This window comes from Mya arenaria, chromosome 1 (genome assembly GCF_026914265.1).
Source record: "Mya arenaria isolate MELC-2E11 chromosome 1, ASM2691426v1".
NCBI classification, from domain to species: Eukaryota; Metazoa; Mollusca; class Bivalvia; order Myida; family Myidae; genus Mya; species Mya arenaria.
The window spans coordinates 47,095,498-47,113,019 of NC_069122.1; the positions used below are offsets into that span (position 1 = coordinate 47,095,498).

Genomic DNA, 17,522 nt, shown 5'->3' on the forward strand with positions numbered 1-17,522 from the left:
AGAATGGAAGGGATTTTCGGTATTTACGGGGATTTTCGGGATTTCGGTAATTCCACCGACCCGTTGTTAAATATTGTTCTCAAAATTACGACTTATTTATCGCTTTAACACTGTTATCCACTGATCCGTGTAAATCTCACTCACATGACTGTTATTTTTTATTTGAAATCTGCGAGTGAAGACTTTTACAGGAATAACATTATTATTAATCATTCAGCAGCTGATCAGATCAGATCAGATCACTGATTCATTGATGATCTTGAACTTTGGTGTTGTATTTTTTTTAACTGATACTGGGTCACAGTAAGTAACTGTCATCCGATAAGATTTTGTGTCTTGTTTAAATATACATGGAACTGTTGTAGAAACTGAGATTTGCCCCGTGCATAATGATCTTGTAAAGAATGTAAAATAATTAAGGTTTAAGTAATCACCTGAATTTAGATTTAAACCAGGTCTTTGAAATTGGAATGAAAATGAGTTCGAACAGATTATATCAGTCTGAGAACTCAACTCTCATGAATGGATTAAATGTTGACCATCAACACTATGGCAGTTCAACCCAGCATGATGCTAACGAGAGTGAGGGATCACAATACACTGAATTACTACGAGGAAGTGTTCCCTGCCCAACTTGTAGAGGTGTTGGAAATATACCAAAAGGTAATAAAAGTTGAACTTGAATACCTAACTGATGCCATTTTAAAAACTTATTCAACCCCAGAATTGGTGCAAATTGTTGTGAGTGGTCTAGTGGTATAGGTGTCCGCCTCTCACCCAAGAGGTTGTGGGTTCGATCCCCATCTGGGGTACTTTCTCATGGCCTCTCATAAAGGACACAGTAGTGGTTTCTGCTAGGGAAACAGACTCGAGAGTGATTCTATAAGCTAAGCTTTCGTCACAATCTAGCTAAAATAAATTTGTATATAAAGATATTCAATTTAATACACTACCAACCATGAGTTTTTTTGTGCAATAATTTTATTTAACATGTTGCCTTATCATTAATAATTTATTTACATTAACAAAAGTTAAACGAGGGCATTGGTAATTTTGATTAGTGCAAATAAGATGACAATAGCTGTCTGAATACTTTTACAGCTGCAAAGCATAATTTTCAGGGAGCAAACTTTGTTTTGACTACGAACCAAGTGATTTGTAGATTACGAGTCAAGTTTGAACGAGTTTAATAAAATTGACAAGAATTATATTTATAGGAAACAAGCCTTTCAAAAATTGACAGCTACCTTGTAAAATTTTATCTTTTTATTCTTTTTTTCTCAATACCCTGCTCTATAAGCATATCCCACACTGTGTTCATTATATTAATTTTGGAATACAACATACATTTACAGCCAATGAAATTGCAGATATGCAATCATTAAAGCATTAGTGCCACTTAGGATTTATTAATAAGAGAAAAAAAGTGAGTATATAACTGATAAGAGTCTCATATAACATCTGATAAATTCCGGAGGTCCACAGGATGCCTTGTCAGGCTTCCCACTGGTGTTGGGCATTGAGCCAATGTGGCGACAATTTTTCAAAATTGGTGAATGTATGATGACAACAATTTTTTTCAAAATATTTTCTTTAAATGATACATGTAAGCTGCGCATATGTAACCTGCATTATAATAGATTCAGTCACTGCAATAAATCAAGCACATGCGCTGTTGTGACAACAAATTCAATAATTTGGGCATGCAGTCACAACACAGTTAAGTACTTCAGAATTTTATGGCTTTTGTGGATTAACGATGACGTCCTTTAATTATGATGGCTCATAGTGGCAAAAGTGTGACATGCTATTTTCAGTAAATCTAAGTCTATGTATAAAATGCAAAAACTTTCTCTACAAAATGTTTAAGGCATTAATCTTAATCAGCAAATGATATATATTAAGTTCTGCCCATTTTCCCTCCTGGAAAAGTATTTATATTCCCCCTGCCAAGGTAAAAAAAAATCCCCCTTATTTTTTTTATTTTTTTGAGGAGCATTGAATTCGTAGGATTAGGTTAGTTAACAAGTTGAAAATAAGAATCATGTTACTATTTTTCCCCAAAACGACAGTATTTTTCCCCTAGGCCTAAAAAAAAATAATTGTTTGGCTTTATATTATAAGAATGCCATTTTCATCATTGGAAAATGGTGTTAAAGTAATCTTCTGTATAAAGCATTCAAGGTTTTAAACTACATATTGAAAATCATTTAAAACAAAAAAAAAAAATTTTTTTTTTTAGTTTTTCATTTTTTTCTAATTGACTATACAGTAGGGTCTGCGCCTATTTGGTAGGTTGGGTCGGGTAACCCGAACCAAATGTATTTTATTTTAAGGCCCTATCAAAGGACCCCACCGTTCCCTTAAAAGTGAAAAAAACACCTGATATTTATTAAAAATAGGCACTCAACCATGCAACATGATTTTAAACTGTAAAATGACTTGCTTATTTTGGAATACCGGCACAATATATATACATGTATAACTTTTGTTCTGTTACAGAGCAGGAGGGTGAACTTGTGGCCTTGATACCGATGAAAGACAAAAGGCTTCGACCTCGCAGAACGTAGGTATTATTTACCTATATGAGTTTATAACAAAAATCTACACCCTAGCGGGAAATGGTCAGGTATAATAGTTTTGTACAACCATTCTACTTAGCAGTCAACAAAATAATTGATACATGTGTACCAGGGCTTCTTAAACTTTGGAACCTCAATCGGTCCGGACCCGGCGACGACCCCCCCCCCCCCCAAAAAAAAAGAAAAAGAAATCCCCACACCACCCCCTCAAAAAAAGAAAGACCTGTTCAATAGTCCAATTTGATAGAAATGTCATACATTTTCGCGACGTCTTTTCTGTCAATATTTTTTGCGATGTGGCAATTTGTAAGAGGGCTCTAGAGCCAGCATAGCCGATTCGTATAGTCATTGATACAAGTTTAATTCATATGAGATTCTCATCGAGTTCTGCGGCGTTTCCAACAAGAAAGACTGCGATCGTAATTAACTGTGGCTGTCGGGAGGCGGTCAGACGACAAAAAGTGAAACAGTATTATGATTTATTTGCTTAATGCTTCTTTAGTGGGTCAACATTCAACTGATAATCTTGAATTATAGTAGTATATCATCTAGATTTATAATCGGGGCAACAAGCTTAAAGTGTGATATCGACAACAATTGTTTCATTACTGCGAATAAATATGACGTAAGCGGCAGACTCCACTGTCAGACTATGTAGTTAATCAAGCGTATCGCTGTTGATATCCTATATATTATTACGTTAATTAATTCGGTATTTTAATGCTTTCACGGATTAACAATGACATGCATTTATCTTTAAAGCCGTTTTTAACCAGCAATGGTTCTTTATAACAATTTAAATTTAACCGTTTTGTAATCAACAAACGGATATCTTGTAATGATCAACGACGACATAGCATATTGCCATGTTAGTCTAAAATGATAGACGTGTTATACGGGATTCTTCAAATCCCTAACGTCTAAACGGGAATGTGCAAAAAACGGGGAAGTTTTAAAAATATTGAAATTGTTTTAAGTGAAGTATTTTATGGTTGAAATTGATCATAAAGAGTTATATTCATATTTTACCATGTTTTAAGTGAAATGTTATTTTGCACTAAACAAGCATTTCATGCATTAAAACAAGGTGTTTACCTTTCCAACAAAACGAAAGTTGACTGACACTGACAACAATTATGCGAAGGGGGACAACTCGTTACAATCGTAAGAACTCTGCCGCCTCCGACAAAGCTTCGAGAAAGACCTCGTTATACAATCGTAACAACTCGGCCATGGCCGAAATGTTCCGAGCGATTTAAAACTGTGCCCTGAAGCCTTGCAGGTGCCCTTCATGTATATATCGTTATGTTTTGACAGAATGAAAAGAAAAAGCCGTCAAACTCATAATTATAAGTTGGATATTTATTTTTTGTGTACTGTATGGAACTAATGTAAAATAACATTATCTGGTAATATTTCTTGTTTTTATGATATTTTATAGAGGCTATATGCTTCAACCCGGAATCCTGATCGGAACAACGAATTACGGACACTACGGACCATGGACATTACGGACCAGACACTACGGACCAGATTTAGGGACATTACGGACCAGATTTAGGGACATTACGGACCAGATTTAGGGACATTACGGACCAGATTTAGAAATTTACGGACCAGATTTAGAAACTTACGGACCATGATTTAAACACATTTTTTTTTTAATTATTCACTCATTAGTTTTTAATTTGTTAATAAATACTTGAATATGAGTGCTCAGTATGACGTTATATCTTCCATAAAACTGTGAAAAATCGCGTGAAGTTCGAATAGATCGGCAGTTAAATCAGTTAAAAGCAACAGAAGATATATGTTCCAAAACAGTTTATTTACCAAAATAAATCGAGCACATATAAGAACACGTGGGTGATACTGGCGGCTGCGGACATCTGGCTACCCTCAAGAACACTGTCTGTTGTTGGCAGTCGCATGATGTGGTCGGGTGGTCGATGTGTGTTTGTTGCAATTCTTGCAAACTGATTTTTAAAACTGGCAATTTCTGTTGCCTTAATTAGTTATAATTGTACCCGTAATTATTGGCGGTATATTACAAAAGAAACAAACATTACAATGACAACCTTTAATTGGCAATCATAAAAGTGTGAAAACCCATTGTAACGGCGCACTTTCAATTAAATCAGATGAAACGGAAAACAAACAAATATGACTATTCAAAGTTTATTTCAGAAAGCAATCGATCACATATGAAAATATTAATATTCACATTTACAATTATAAGATAAACACATATTACGTTCATTATTATTCATTATTATTCGAATTATCATTATACTTTATTAAAAATACATTGATGTTTAACATTGGAATTTCATGGGATTTTTCAGTTACATTAAAGATAATTGTCATACTGAGCACTAATATTCAAGTATTTATTAACAAATTTCAGACCAATGAGTGAATAATTAAAAAAAACAAATGTTTAAAAACAATATAAATCATGGTCCGTAAATTTCTAAATCTGGTCCGTAATGTCCCTAAATCTGGTCCGTAATGTCCCTAAATCTGGTCCGTAGTGTCTGGTCCGTAGTGTCCGTGACCCGGAACAACTACCCACTTTTGATACTAAACAATTTGTACGTGAAGGATTTGCCATATCAAAAATCTAAAAAAAATCCGTCAACGTACAATTATTTGGACTACTATTTTAGACTAGTGCTACCAAAACGCCATTAAAGTGAAAGAAAGAGAGTATGCCTGAACAGGGGTTTTAACCCCACACTTTGACCCACAGTTGACACCACATCTGCATTACTTTAAAAGCTAGCTCAACATTGAGGCTGTTGGAAGTGCCCTATTCAGTTGACACTACATTTCCTTTGTGGAATCTTCATCTATAATATGGACCGATTTTAACAATTAATCAGGAAAGCTGCAAGCAGATTATTAACACATAGTTTGTTTAATTGTGTCTTCTGCTTATACCAAAACACGTGATTAGACCGATTGCAAGCGTCTGCTAATTAACAGATAGGCTATAGACATTCGGAACTCCTCGGCCATTTTTTTAGAAAACAACCGTTGTTTTCAATAAAATGGCCGAGGAGCTCCGAATGAGGCTATAGAGTGATCAGCGTAGCGGAAAAAGCAGCTGGTCGCATCGGTGTCATGGTAACCAAGACACTTTTATGACCTATTGGATGTAGTTTTGAATGTGTGAATGACCCATGAATGTTTGTGTATTACAATTTCTACATCTTTACTGACTTGGTCGTTTTGGACCGAAATTCCATTTTTTTTTAGAAAATTTCAGACCGATTTTTTTTTTACACTTTTTGAAGCTGATATCGGTCTGGCTTGGTCAAAATCGGTCCAGACCGGCAAATTGCCGGTTTTTAGAAGCCCTGATGTGTACCTCTAAAAACAACCAACTAGAGCCCCCAGAAGGTATGTATTAAAGTAAGATTAAATTAATCTTGTGATTTAATGCTTGTAGGGCCTCAAAAAACCCCTGTATGTTCCAAACCTTCCATGTGGGGGGGGGGGGGGGGGGGGGGGGGGCAAATAACTGTCTATGAGAGCCCAAAATAGGTGATAATTGATTGTGATCATTAATAATCAGTCTCTTCAAACTATTATTTTACTAAAAATACATGTGTATAAAATGATTTCTTGAATGTAACATTTATCCAAATGTTTACTATGACAGTACAACAAATAATTCAATTTTTAGCTTGCCGGTCTTTTTTAATATACTATTTGTTTTTGTCGGCATTGTGAAAAACACTTAATGTATGCTGCTTGTGTGACTGAAGAAACATAAACAGACGAGCATTGGTACTCCCTAAGCTGAGCTCTTGTTAAATTAATTTCTCTGTCATTCAATATGATGTGCCATTTGAACTATTTGAGGCATAGAAGTTGTTGAAATAAACATATAAACTGTTTATTAATATGTTTATACCAATATATAGTATTAAAAATACACATTTGTTTTATTTTCGTTTGGTTGTGAAATTTATTAATATGAAATTTGTCCTTATCAAATGAAATTTGTCCTTATCAACAAATCCACATTTTATAGTACATGTGCTTATTCCCAGAAATGCTTATTAAAGCAACATTCTGTTTGGACTTAGGCAGTTAGATATCTAGGCTTTCAATCTCCCCTCTCTCTCCCCAACCCCACCCATCAAAAAAAGAAGAAAGAAGAAAAATACTGATAATGGCACTGCGATACCTTTTTTTCTCAGGTGAATTATGATGCTGAGTGGTTTGGAATTCAGAACTTCTTATATTGTGCTTATTGTGATAACTTTATTTCAAATACAATATATAGGTTGGTTTAGCCTTGCTTTTTGCTGGCAGTTATCTTTCACATACCCTCCCTCCCCCCCCCCCCCCCCACCCCATCTCCCTCTTGATGATATAGCATATTGGTTGTTACATTCCAGGTACATATGGGTGGGTTTGGCCGTGCTTCTCACGCTGGTATTGGCGGGACTTCTCATCTTCTTCATCATGCCACGAAGCGTTGATATTGCATCCAAACGTCCTTATCTGCGTCCTGTTGGAGCTGTGTATGTGAACACTACAGAGGATGTTGTCAACTTTACTGTAACAGTAAGTTCTATTTTAGTGACACAAAACAAAGTTTGGTGTGGGGGAGTATATCGGGTAGAGATTGCCAGTCTGTCTGTCAGTTTTGTCCAGAAGAAAAATCGGTCATGGAAGGGTCAACAGATTTAAATAATGTTTGGTACACAATTTTTACACCATAAAATAGAGGTCATATTAGTCTTTGTTTACAAACTACCAATTTTAAATGCATTTGTGGTCCCTTTTCAACTTAGAATAGGCCAAAAATACAGTGTTCAGACACAAACTAAAAAATTTGATTGATTTACATATTTTCGTTACACATGTTAACACCATCAAATCCAGGTGAAGTTGAACTTTGGTTAAAACCACCAATATTTTATGGTGGTATGGCCATGTTTCACCAAAGAATGCCACACACTAGTGCAAAGGTTAAAGCCTGTTTTAGGGCTAGTACTACTAGTAGTAGACGATTTCAAACATAGTAGCGTTTATGTTAAACATAGTAGCATTTATGTTAAACATAGTAGCATTTATGTTAAACATAGTAGCGTTTATGTTAAACATACTCGTAGTAGCATTTATGTTAAACATAGTAGTGTTAATGTTAAACATAGTAGCGTTTATGTTAAACATACTCGTAGTAGCATTTATGTTAAACATAGTAGCATTAATGTTTGGTGTGCTTCCATTTTATATTGTAAGGATTATAAAAAAATCAGGTTAGTGCTTGATAATCTTCATCTAATCTCACTATTTTTGTTTTGGTGTACATTGTGTAATGTTCTTTAAATGATTTTGAGGCTTTTAAATGAAATTATGTTAAAGGTTATGATAAACTAGTTTAAGGGCAGTTGGCATTTACATTTAAAACTATAGATGGGCAATCAGCTGGATTGTCATTATCCATTAAACTGACTGACAGACTGGCTAAATAATTCGATTTCTCAGCAATTATCATAAAAATTAAAAAAATACATTTTGTGTCATTGCGCATCTAGTAATTAGGTACTAGTAAATAAAATCACACTTATTGCATGGCTTAAGAATAAAATTAAAAAAAGAAGAACTTTTTTGTAGACTTTAACTTTATTTCTGTTTCAAACAAACAGACAAGCACATATATATGTCAAATTGTAAACAGAACAATCAAAAACAAACATTAGATAAACTTTGTGTGAACTTCATGTAAGTCATGTAAAGTCACAAAACTGAATATTCAACGGCCAGCATGATGATTCACTGCCAATCTCTGACTTTAATTAATTAAATGATAACAGGCTCATAAGTGTTTTTACACTATCAGCATGAATGATTAGAAGTACTAAGAACTAGAAATTAAACAACATAATCTGAAGGAAATCTGAAGGAAATGAAATTGACAAATTGTCCAATACTATATTACTAGATAAATTGATAATAGATATAAGAACTGCAGCTTAGCTATCATTCCTCCTCATTTTCCAGGGTAATCCTATGTAACTTCATTAATTTGGTCATTAAATATCCGCTTGTTCAATTGATATTTCGGTGTCCATTCTTTTTCTGGTCAATTATAGTGATTACCCTTGTTTATCTAGGCAAAAGATATTTGAGTGAAAAGAGAAATATAATGAATGGAGATATATTAAACGCGGATTCAGCACCAATTCTTTGATAAATAGATATTGGCAAAATGTCATCCCCAATTGTTGACTTTTAGCCCACCATGATGATAAATCACTTTCGCCCACCACTACTTGTAATTTAATACCAGCCATTCACTTCATACTTAACGCAGTTGTTCAGGACCATCACACAGTCAGGTTACATAACTCCATATCATACTGAATAACTAAACTAAAAGTTTTATGGCAATTTGGGATTTTTACTAATGACTCCTGTACCCTTCATTTAATTGACTTCATACTTCACACAATTGTTGATGGCCATTATACATATATATAGATTACATAACTCCATGTTATCCTAAATACAAATTATGGTCCTTGATCAACTTAGAAAGTTTGGTTAAAGTTTTAGGGCGATTTGGGGTTTTAACTCAGATCTCAGTACCATTCATTCAATGTTTTTCATACTTCACACAGTTGTTCATAGCTATCACACAATTTGGTTACATAGCTCCATATTGTCCTATATTCAGAATCATCTTTTTGGATTCAATATTTATTGCGCTGTCATTAATAATATTATATGACTGAGTATTTATTGAAAAAAAAATCATGTTTAAACAGACTTGATCTACTCTGTAAAATTATTTTCAGAATCGATTCAACGTGTCTAACCAAAACTTCTTCGAAATCAAAGTAACAAGCGTTAAACTGACGGTCCTGTATGATACTCAGGTACGTATGGACTCACTGTGCCATGCCATTATATTTTACATGGAAATTTCATCTATTGAAGTATAAACCTGTGAATGAACTAACAAAATATTTTCCTTGGGTATTATTCAAAATACTGATCTTTTCTCCCGCTACTCTCATAGCTGAAGACCATGAGCGGGATTTATAAACTTATACTTTGTTACAGCTTTCTCATCATTGTAGGTATATCTGTTTGAACCCATAGCTTGTTTATTTTTTAAAGAAAAAAACTGGCCTCAATATTATGTACCAGTCAATTGTAACCATGGCTCCTCCAGGTCCGGGAAATAGCAGGGACTTTGACTTTCAGTCAAGCCAACCCCGGGTAAAATCCCCGCCCTGCGGGGACGAACTGATGGTAAAATCCCTGCTAAATGCCCCCGCACCCAAGGGACCTAGGTAAGGCTCATTCCCCGTTATATTGAAGACAAATTATGAAGACAAATCCACCGCATTCACCCGGCACTGCGGGGCCACCTGAAAGGTAAAAACACGGCCCATTTCCCCAAGTATCCCAGGTATACCCCCGGACCTGGGGGGGGGGGGGGGGGGGCGTGGTTACAATTGACTGGTGCATTATGAAAATACTTCAGTCTTGTCTGAACTGAGAACAATATTTAAATCTTATAGATAGTGTTAATCTTAAAGGTGCCAATTTCTCGAAACAACTTTAGTCTGTTATAAGACGATTAAGCTAAGCTCACTATTTTTGTTCTTGAATAATTTGTGAAATATTTATTAATTTGGAAGGTATTTTATTGTTAATTCAAGTTATCCGTCTGATAATCACGAAAAACTCAGTTTTATTGATCAAAATCAGGTTAAAGTAATAAATTTTGCTAAACAAAATAAGCTACTTAAGTTTGTTAGGCTTAAGAAGTTTCGAGAAATCAGGGCAAGTTGGTTGTTTTAAAATCTTATTTATATTTGTATTTTAATAGCAATATTCTTTAAAGAAATGATTGATTAACCTCTTAATGAGTTGGAAGTTAGGAGCCCTTGCTCCTATGCAAGGCTCTTGTTTAATTTTAAATGGTTGAAATTAAATGGATGCATATTTTTCATTCAGGTTATATCAGAATCGTCAAACTTCACGAATTTGCTTGTACCAATGCGAGGTCAGCGTCAATACTTCATAGACATTCCCATCACCTTCAACTTGAAAAACCAGATGGGATACATGGCGTATGTCAATATTTTATCATAAGAGAATTCTAGATCAGATGTTTTTTAAGGCCCAAGAATAGTATTTGTTTGTTTCTGGTTGATTTTAACCCTTGTTGACATTTAAACACTTAATACTTGATTTACCAAACTTAACTACATAAATAGTATGCTAGGAAAGATAAAATGGAGCGGAAATGTGCCAAGAAAAATCAGGTAAAATCTTATTTTATTTTCAAAATACTATTTCTTGGGTCTTAAAGTCGGCCTCAAAAGAACGTGAAAAAAAATGTCAATAATATTTCTAACCATATACTGTAGTGATTAACTGCATACAATCGACACTGAAATCTGGCAGTGGCGTAGCTACATAAAAGCCTTGTAGGCCCGGCCTACAACTTTTTTCAAAAATTCAAAATATGAATACCCCCAAAATTCAGCAAAAACTAATTGCTACTCAAACATTTTGAACAACTCAAAAGTTTGTTTTATTTTCAAGCAAGTTTTTTTATTTAACAAAGCAAGTTTTGTTTTATTTAAACAACATGCAGGGTGTATTGCTTGGTTTTATTGTAATCATTGCAAGTATTATTGAGTGTGTGCATATGAAAGTCCCCAAACTTCTATGGAATCATCAGGCCTACAAGATTTTTAGGCCCTAGATACGCTCCTGTCTGGTATCAACTATCCTATATCATCTTAAGCAAGGAATACATTGAATTAAAGTTGATATGATAGTATATATTATACTATGCATAGGTATTGCTTACAACAGGTGTATGATAAATAACTTACGGGTTTTCCAGAAATAATAGTCAGATACATGAAACATGATCTCTTCTTTAGCTAAGCTTCTAAATGCTAAGCTATGTGCTATGTCTTCTAAACCTAAAACATTTATTACAAGAATTTAGACAATGACCAAAACCATAACATGTTCAGTTATACAACAAAGTTTAGTTTAGAAAGGCCAAAATCATAAATGTTCAGAACTACGTCAAAGTTTCGTTTTGAAAGGCCAAACTCATAAAATATTCTGAACTACAGCAAAGTTTGCCAGATGGTATTGAATATAATGAAAAATTAAGTAAATATTTTATTGTACATGTATATTCATGATAACAGAATGTAACCTTTTGTGCCCTTTGTTTACAGGGAAAGCTGTTTAAACTCGATTAGATGGGCGCATGAACTGGTCATGATGTTTGAGTGAGTGCTAGGTTTTATGCTGTTATTTTTTTTTTTATTATTAAGACAGTAAGTTATTGGAAAAAAAGTTTCATGAATACAATCATTGCTTAATTGTCTGATATTATTGATAACATATCCCTTTGGAAAACATGATGTATTTTACTGAAGGTGGTAGTCTGGGCTAAACAATATCACCATATTTTTTGTTGAAAAAAGGGCATTACTCATAAAAAATTAAAGTCAGAGTTACAGATCTTGCTATACATGTGTGTATTGTCTCCAGCAACATACACATACTTTATATTAAACATTCCAATAACAGCCTTTTTACTTGCATTGTTTTAAGAGTTAGGTAAAACTGGATTTCTTCCCCATGACTGTTTCATTCTTATGCCAAGCTGAACTTTCTACATGAACAGTTACAATTAACCTTCTCCAATTTTGTCACTTGATATTTTCTCAAGCCTGACAATTTCTCTACCGTTTCCGAACAAACTTGTGAAAAAATTATCATAAATGTTAAAATGTTAACACAGAACAAATAAATATATTGAATATAATGTTATGTTTGTAAATAAAGCAATGTCCAAAACTGTTCCATCCTTATTTTCAGGTTCACCTGTAACTATGAGGTTCTTGGTCACACGGAGCAGTCAACACTTCAGACATTCCAATTTGTTAGTTGCTATAGCAGTGAAAAACCTTCCACCATTGCCCCACCTCTGACTAAACCACCACAAAACACAACAACAACGGCTACAACAACTACAGCAGCAATAACAACAACAACAACCAATGTTACTACTGCTAAAGAACCAATGAGAGTAACTGCACCTTCATGAAATTCCACTTTAACTTGAGTGTAAAGTTTCATTTGGGTATTTGTTCTATCACTACTTTGTAAATAAACTTGACCTTTACAAAAGAATGCTTTAATCTCATGAGGATTGATTTTTGTAAATAATAGTGATTTCATCACATTGCAAATTCAAAACTTTTCTGTGGAAGCATTTTATATTTCCATGGAAACAGGAATTATACTTGGTTGGTCAAAGAAGTCTGAACACAAAAATCCTGAAAACAGAACCTCGATAATTTAAATCAATTTGCAGTAAAACATGAATTATATGCATTTTTTAGCGACAACTTGGATTTAACATGTATCAGGGCTAAGCATTATTTGAATTTTTGATATGAGCAACATTAGGAAATTGCAAAAACAAGATCTGATGAGATAAACTTTGTTGTTACTGTATATTTACATATTGCATTAGTGGTCATTCAATATCATGTAATTAGTGTTTTCCGAAATTGATAAAAAACTAGCCTTGGTAAATTTTTATTAACTTATAACAGGTTTTGTAAAGTATGTATTGAATGATCATGACTGAAGTATCTTATTTATATCATTTTTATCAATTTGAGTATTGACAGCACTATATACATAAAATGTTTAAATATATATTGCACGCATTTTTAATGCTATTTATTTAAGACGTCACATCAAAAATTACGACACTAGATATGTATAAATAATATCCACAAGATGTTTTTTTAAAGCTTGGGACTTACCGTAATTAATATTGAAGTTCATTAATTGTGGAAATGGTAATTTACATATATGTGTATTCATAGCAACACATCACTTTACATTGAAGAGATATAATGATAGCTATTATACTATGTTGGTTAGTCTTGCATTCTAGTGTTTGACAATAAAATTAATACTAACGAAATGGACCGAATTAGCCTGGAAATTTACATTAAACTGAAGGCAACCTGTCATACACGTGCGCTTCAGTGCTCATTTTAAGCCAGTTGTTTTGTGTTTCATGTGAATAGAACTCCCATATATTTATTGGTAGATCTCGATATATGCTGGTCAAATTAATGTTTTTTTTTCCTTTTGAAACTGTTTTTGCTTGTGTATTAAGTGTCCTACTGATTGTGTTATATTTATTTTACTTTTCATCTCTACATATATAAATGGTTAAAGAAATATAATGTAAGTCAAATATTTTTTTAATGCTACTTGAATGACAGATTTGTGAAATTAAAATATTCAATGTGTTGCTGAAATTATATCTGTTGTGAGATGATTGCTTACGGTACTCTTGTCAAAAGTTACTTTCATATTAAGAAAATCTGTTATGGTCATTTATTGGATAAGCCACTGTAATGGGCATACAAATGAAAAATTGGAATGAGGGTTTAAACCAAGATTGGGCCCCTATGGTGTTTTCTGTGAAGTTCATCTGACACTTCGGGATAACTTTATCCATTGTCCCAGTCCCTGTTTGCGTCACACTATTGTTTCCATTGAATAGCGTATCAACGACATGGTTTAGAGTCTTCTAACTAGTTATGCACATTGATCATTGCCAGTATATGACTCCTATTGAGTCTAGGGTGAAACAGTCAAAATCATGGTGACCTTTACCAGGACAATTATGGGCACTTTCATTCCGATCAATATCTTTGGAACAACTGGGTGTAGTCTTAAAATTTGTTATGGTCAGTAGTAGAACCCTTCTGATTTTCGGTGTCAAAGGTCAAGGTCATGGTGACATTTAATAGCAAAATTTAGGGCACTCCAAAATGGTGACACATAAGATTTGCAATATTCTAGTCTATTTTGTTAACAAGAGTTGACACAATGTTAAGGAAATGTCTGCATTTAATCAAAAGGTTCAAAACTGAAATCTTTGTAGAGCACATGTTCATGTTAACATGCATACAAATATTTAGCAAGTTCCAAAGTATGATAATAAATAGTATTTTATAAGTTCATTGCTTTTCCGGGCGTCATGTACTCTTTCTGTACCCTTTCCTTTGTTTTTATGGCATAACAAAATGCTACAAGTGGTGCTTTTATGTATATATATATATATATATATTCTTCATTTAGATTTACCGGTATTGTTTATTGTTGTTTTTCAGGGGGGGGGGAGTCATAGATATAATTAATATATTCACATACAAGATCTGCTTTAATATATTCACATACAAGATCCGCTTATATGAGTCGTTCAGTACAAACACAGGGTTTCAGCTGCAGGGTTATGGTGCTGCACCCTGTCCTTCTTCAACAGCACCGTTCTGCCCTCATGGAGACCAGCATGGGTACCGGTACCCTTCTGCCTTCATAGAAATAAATGCTCAAGACAGTCAAATATTTTTTTGTTTTGTTTAAGACTTATAATTGAAACCTAATATAATTTTCAATTAAACAAAATTTCTTACATTTTTGCGAAATTCATAATGTTGAAATTCATCATAGCCCGATTCAATGTGTCCTTTTTCTACAGCACCCTGTACTTTTTAAATTGTTTAAAACCCTAAAACAATTCTATGTTATTAGTCCCATCACTGTGTATTTTTCATGTACACTGATTAATGATCTTGTTACTTATTTGTGCAGATATTCCCCGGAATGTTATTGTTTAACATAAATATTAAAGATGCACTCTTACTCCCAAATAAGCTTTACCACAATTAATACAATTTTTTTTAATATACCAAAAAAGAATGAATAAATGTTGAAAACAATGAAGGATACCGAGTTTAATTTGAAAGAAAGGTGCAGAAAACAAGGTATTTCTACCTTACGAGACAATAGTAGATCACAGTAAATTTTTTAGCACTCACCAATCATATATTTTTCTTGTTTTCTGCTATTGAATACACAGTTACAATCTTGTTATCAGTAATAAATAGTTTCCATAAATGCATTATCTGGTAAGAAGTTAAGGTTTATCACTCAAAATTTATGTTATACATGTGTATGTAGTGATTTTGATTAAGAGTTTCACTTTAATGAGGAATCATTTTAAGATTCTCATCCTGCTTGAAACTGCTGAAACATGCATTTTTAGATAAATTTTCAGCCTTGTTAAGAAGTGGTAAAATTTTAGCCAAACTGCACATATCTAAATGTACTTTTATAACAAGATTTAGCTAAGCAGGCTATTTTTGTTTGGGTATAATTTAAGTAATATTTCCATTCTTAAGAGTGTTTGGACTAAGTATTAATATTCTTAAGAGTGTTTGGACTAAAAAATTGAAATAATCTATATGGTAGTAACAATATAATCTATATGAAAATCTCGATATGGTAAAATCAAGTCTAAATTTGGTTTGATGAAATAAGCTACTTAAGCAGTTTTCGGGAAATTGATGCCAGGCCCCAATTTCTCGAAAGTTCTTAAGTCACTTATAACACGATTAAGCTAATCTCACTACTTTTGTAGAGATTTAAGACTTTAAATAAATAGGAAATATGTTTTATGATAGTCACAATAAACAATTGTCCATCCATCTAAATTAAATTTAAGTATGTATTTTGGCTAAGTGAAATCTACTTAAGCCTGTTAAGCTAAAGAAGTTTCGAGAAATTGATGTCTGGTGACCTCATATAATTTTGGTTTCATTTGAAAGATTATTCCTTCCTAATTACTAAAGTATAGAATATATATGTCAAAAGAGTGAAAATCAGAAACTCAATCAACAGAATATAAACATTCACTATTTCATCAAAACAACGCAATGTTTAAAACATCTAGATCTGTCTTTCTTATATACAGATGAGAAACTCAAAACTGTTTTTCTGTGGCTTGATTATTATATCATCATGAAGATATGAATGGTATGGCCAGTTTCATGATTTCATGACTGTGATATATATGTATAGTCATTTGTTGAATATTCAGTTTAAGCAGATTTTGTTATTTATGTATAACTTGTGTACATTATTTCTTGTATTTTGCATGCTATGAATGAAATAAAACAAAACAAATATTTTGGGAGTGTGAGGGATTTAATATCTTAGCACAGTCAGGGAATAGGTTGTAAATTCAATTATAGAGGAGTGTAAAATGTTAACAGCTGTATTTGTTCTAGATGAATCAAAACAAGCTCTTGAAACATGTTAACCATGGGTTGAGCATGTGAAAGAAAGAAACACAAGTCTAGGTATAATGTCAAGGTCACAACTCGGGCAAAATATGTGTAGGTACAACATGCAAGTCTAGGTACAATGTCAAGGTCACAGCTCAAGAAAATCATGTGTATGTACAACATGCAAGTCTAGGTACAATGTCAAGGTCACAACTCAAGAAAACCATGTGTCGTGTAGGCACAATGTCAAGGTCATAATAAAGGGGGACTATGTGTAGGTATGCCATGCATGTTCAATGACAAGGTCACACATAGGAAGACTGTGTGTATGTAAGACATGCATGTCTAGGTTCAATGTCAAGGTCACAACATAGGGAGACCATGTGTAGGTAAATCATGCAAGTCCAGGTTAAATGACAAGGTCACAACATAGGGTGACCATGTGTAGGTAAGGCATGCAAGTCTATGTTCAATGACAAGGTCACAACATAGGGAAACCATGTGTAGGTAAATCATGCAAGTCTAGGTTCAATAACAAGGTCACAACATAGGGTGACAATGTGTAGGTAAGACATGCAAGTCTAGGTTCAATAACAAGGTCACAACATAGGGTGACCATGTGTAGGTAAGGCATGCAAGTCTATGTTCAATGACAAGGTCACAACATAGGGAAACCATGTGTAGGTAAATCATGCAAGTCTAGGTTCAATAACAAGGTCGCAACATAGGGAAACCATGTGTAGGTAAATCATGCAAGTCTAGGTTC

At 33.6% G+C, this 17,522-nt stretch overlaps 1 protein-coding gene across 1 annotated transcript; it reads left to right on the top strand.

The window, feature by feature from the left end:
* Positions 1-66: 66 nt before the first annotated feature.
* On the top strand, positions 67-16,654 carry LOC128232508 (transmembrane protein 106B-like). Its single transcript, XM_052946095.1, has 7 exons — positions 67-663; positions 2,503-2,566; positions 6,995-7,163; positions 9,404-9,484; positions 10,575-10,690; positions 11,825-11,878; positions 12,474-16,654. Exons 1-7 carry the CDS (start codon positions 471-473, stop codon positions 12,700-12,702), a joined length of 906 nt encoding a protein of 301 aa, XP_052802055.1. The 5' UTR covers positions 67-470; the 3' UTR covers positions 12,703-16,654.
* The last annotated feature ends 868 nt before the right edge of the window (positions 16,655-17,522 follow it).

Bases quoted from the DNA above. Each gene is read 5' to 3' on its own strand.
- LOC128232508 (XM_052946095.1), top strand. From the start codon at position 471: ATGAAAATGAGTTCGAACAGATTATATCAGTCTGAGAACTCAACTCTC. The intron at 7,164-9,403 runs GTAAGTTCTATT...AATTATTTTCAG, and splicing joins TTGTCAACTTTACTGTAACA to AATCGATTCAACGTGTCTAA. The intron at 9,485-10,574 runs GTACGTATGGAC...TTTTTCATTCAG, and splicing joins CGGTCCTGTATGATACTCAG to GTTATATCAGAATCGTCAAA.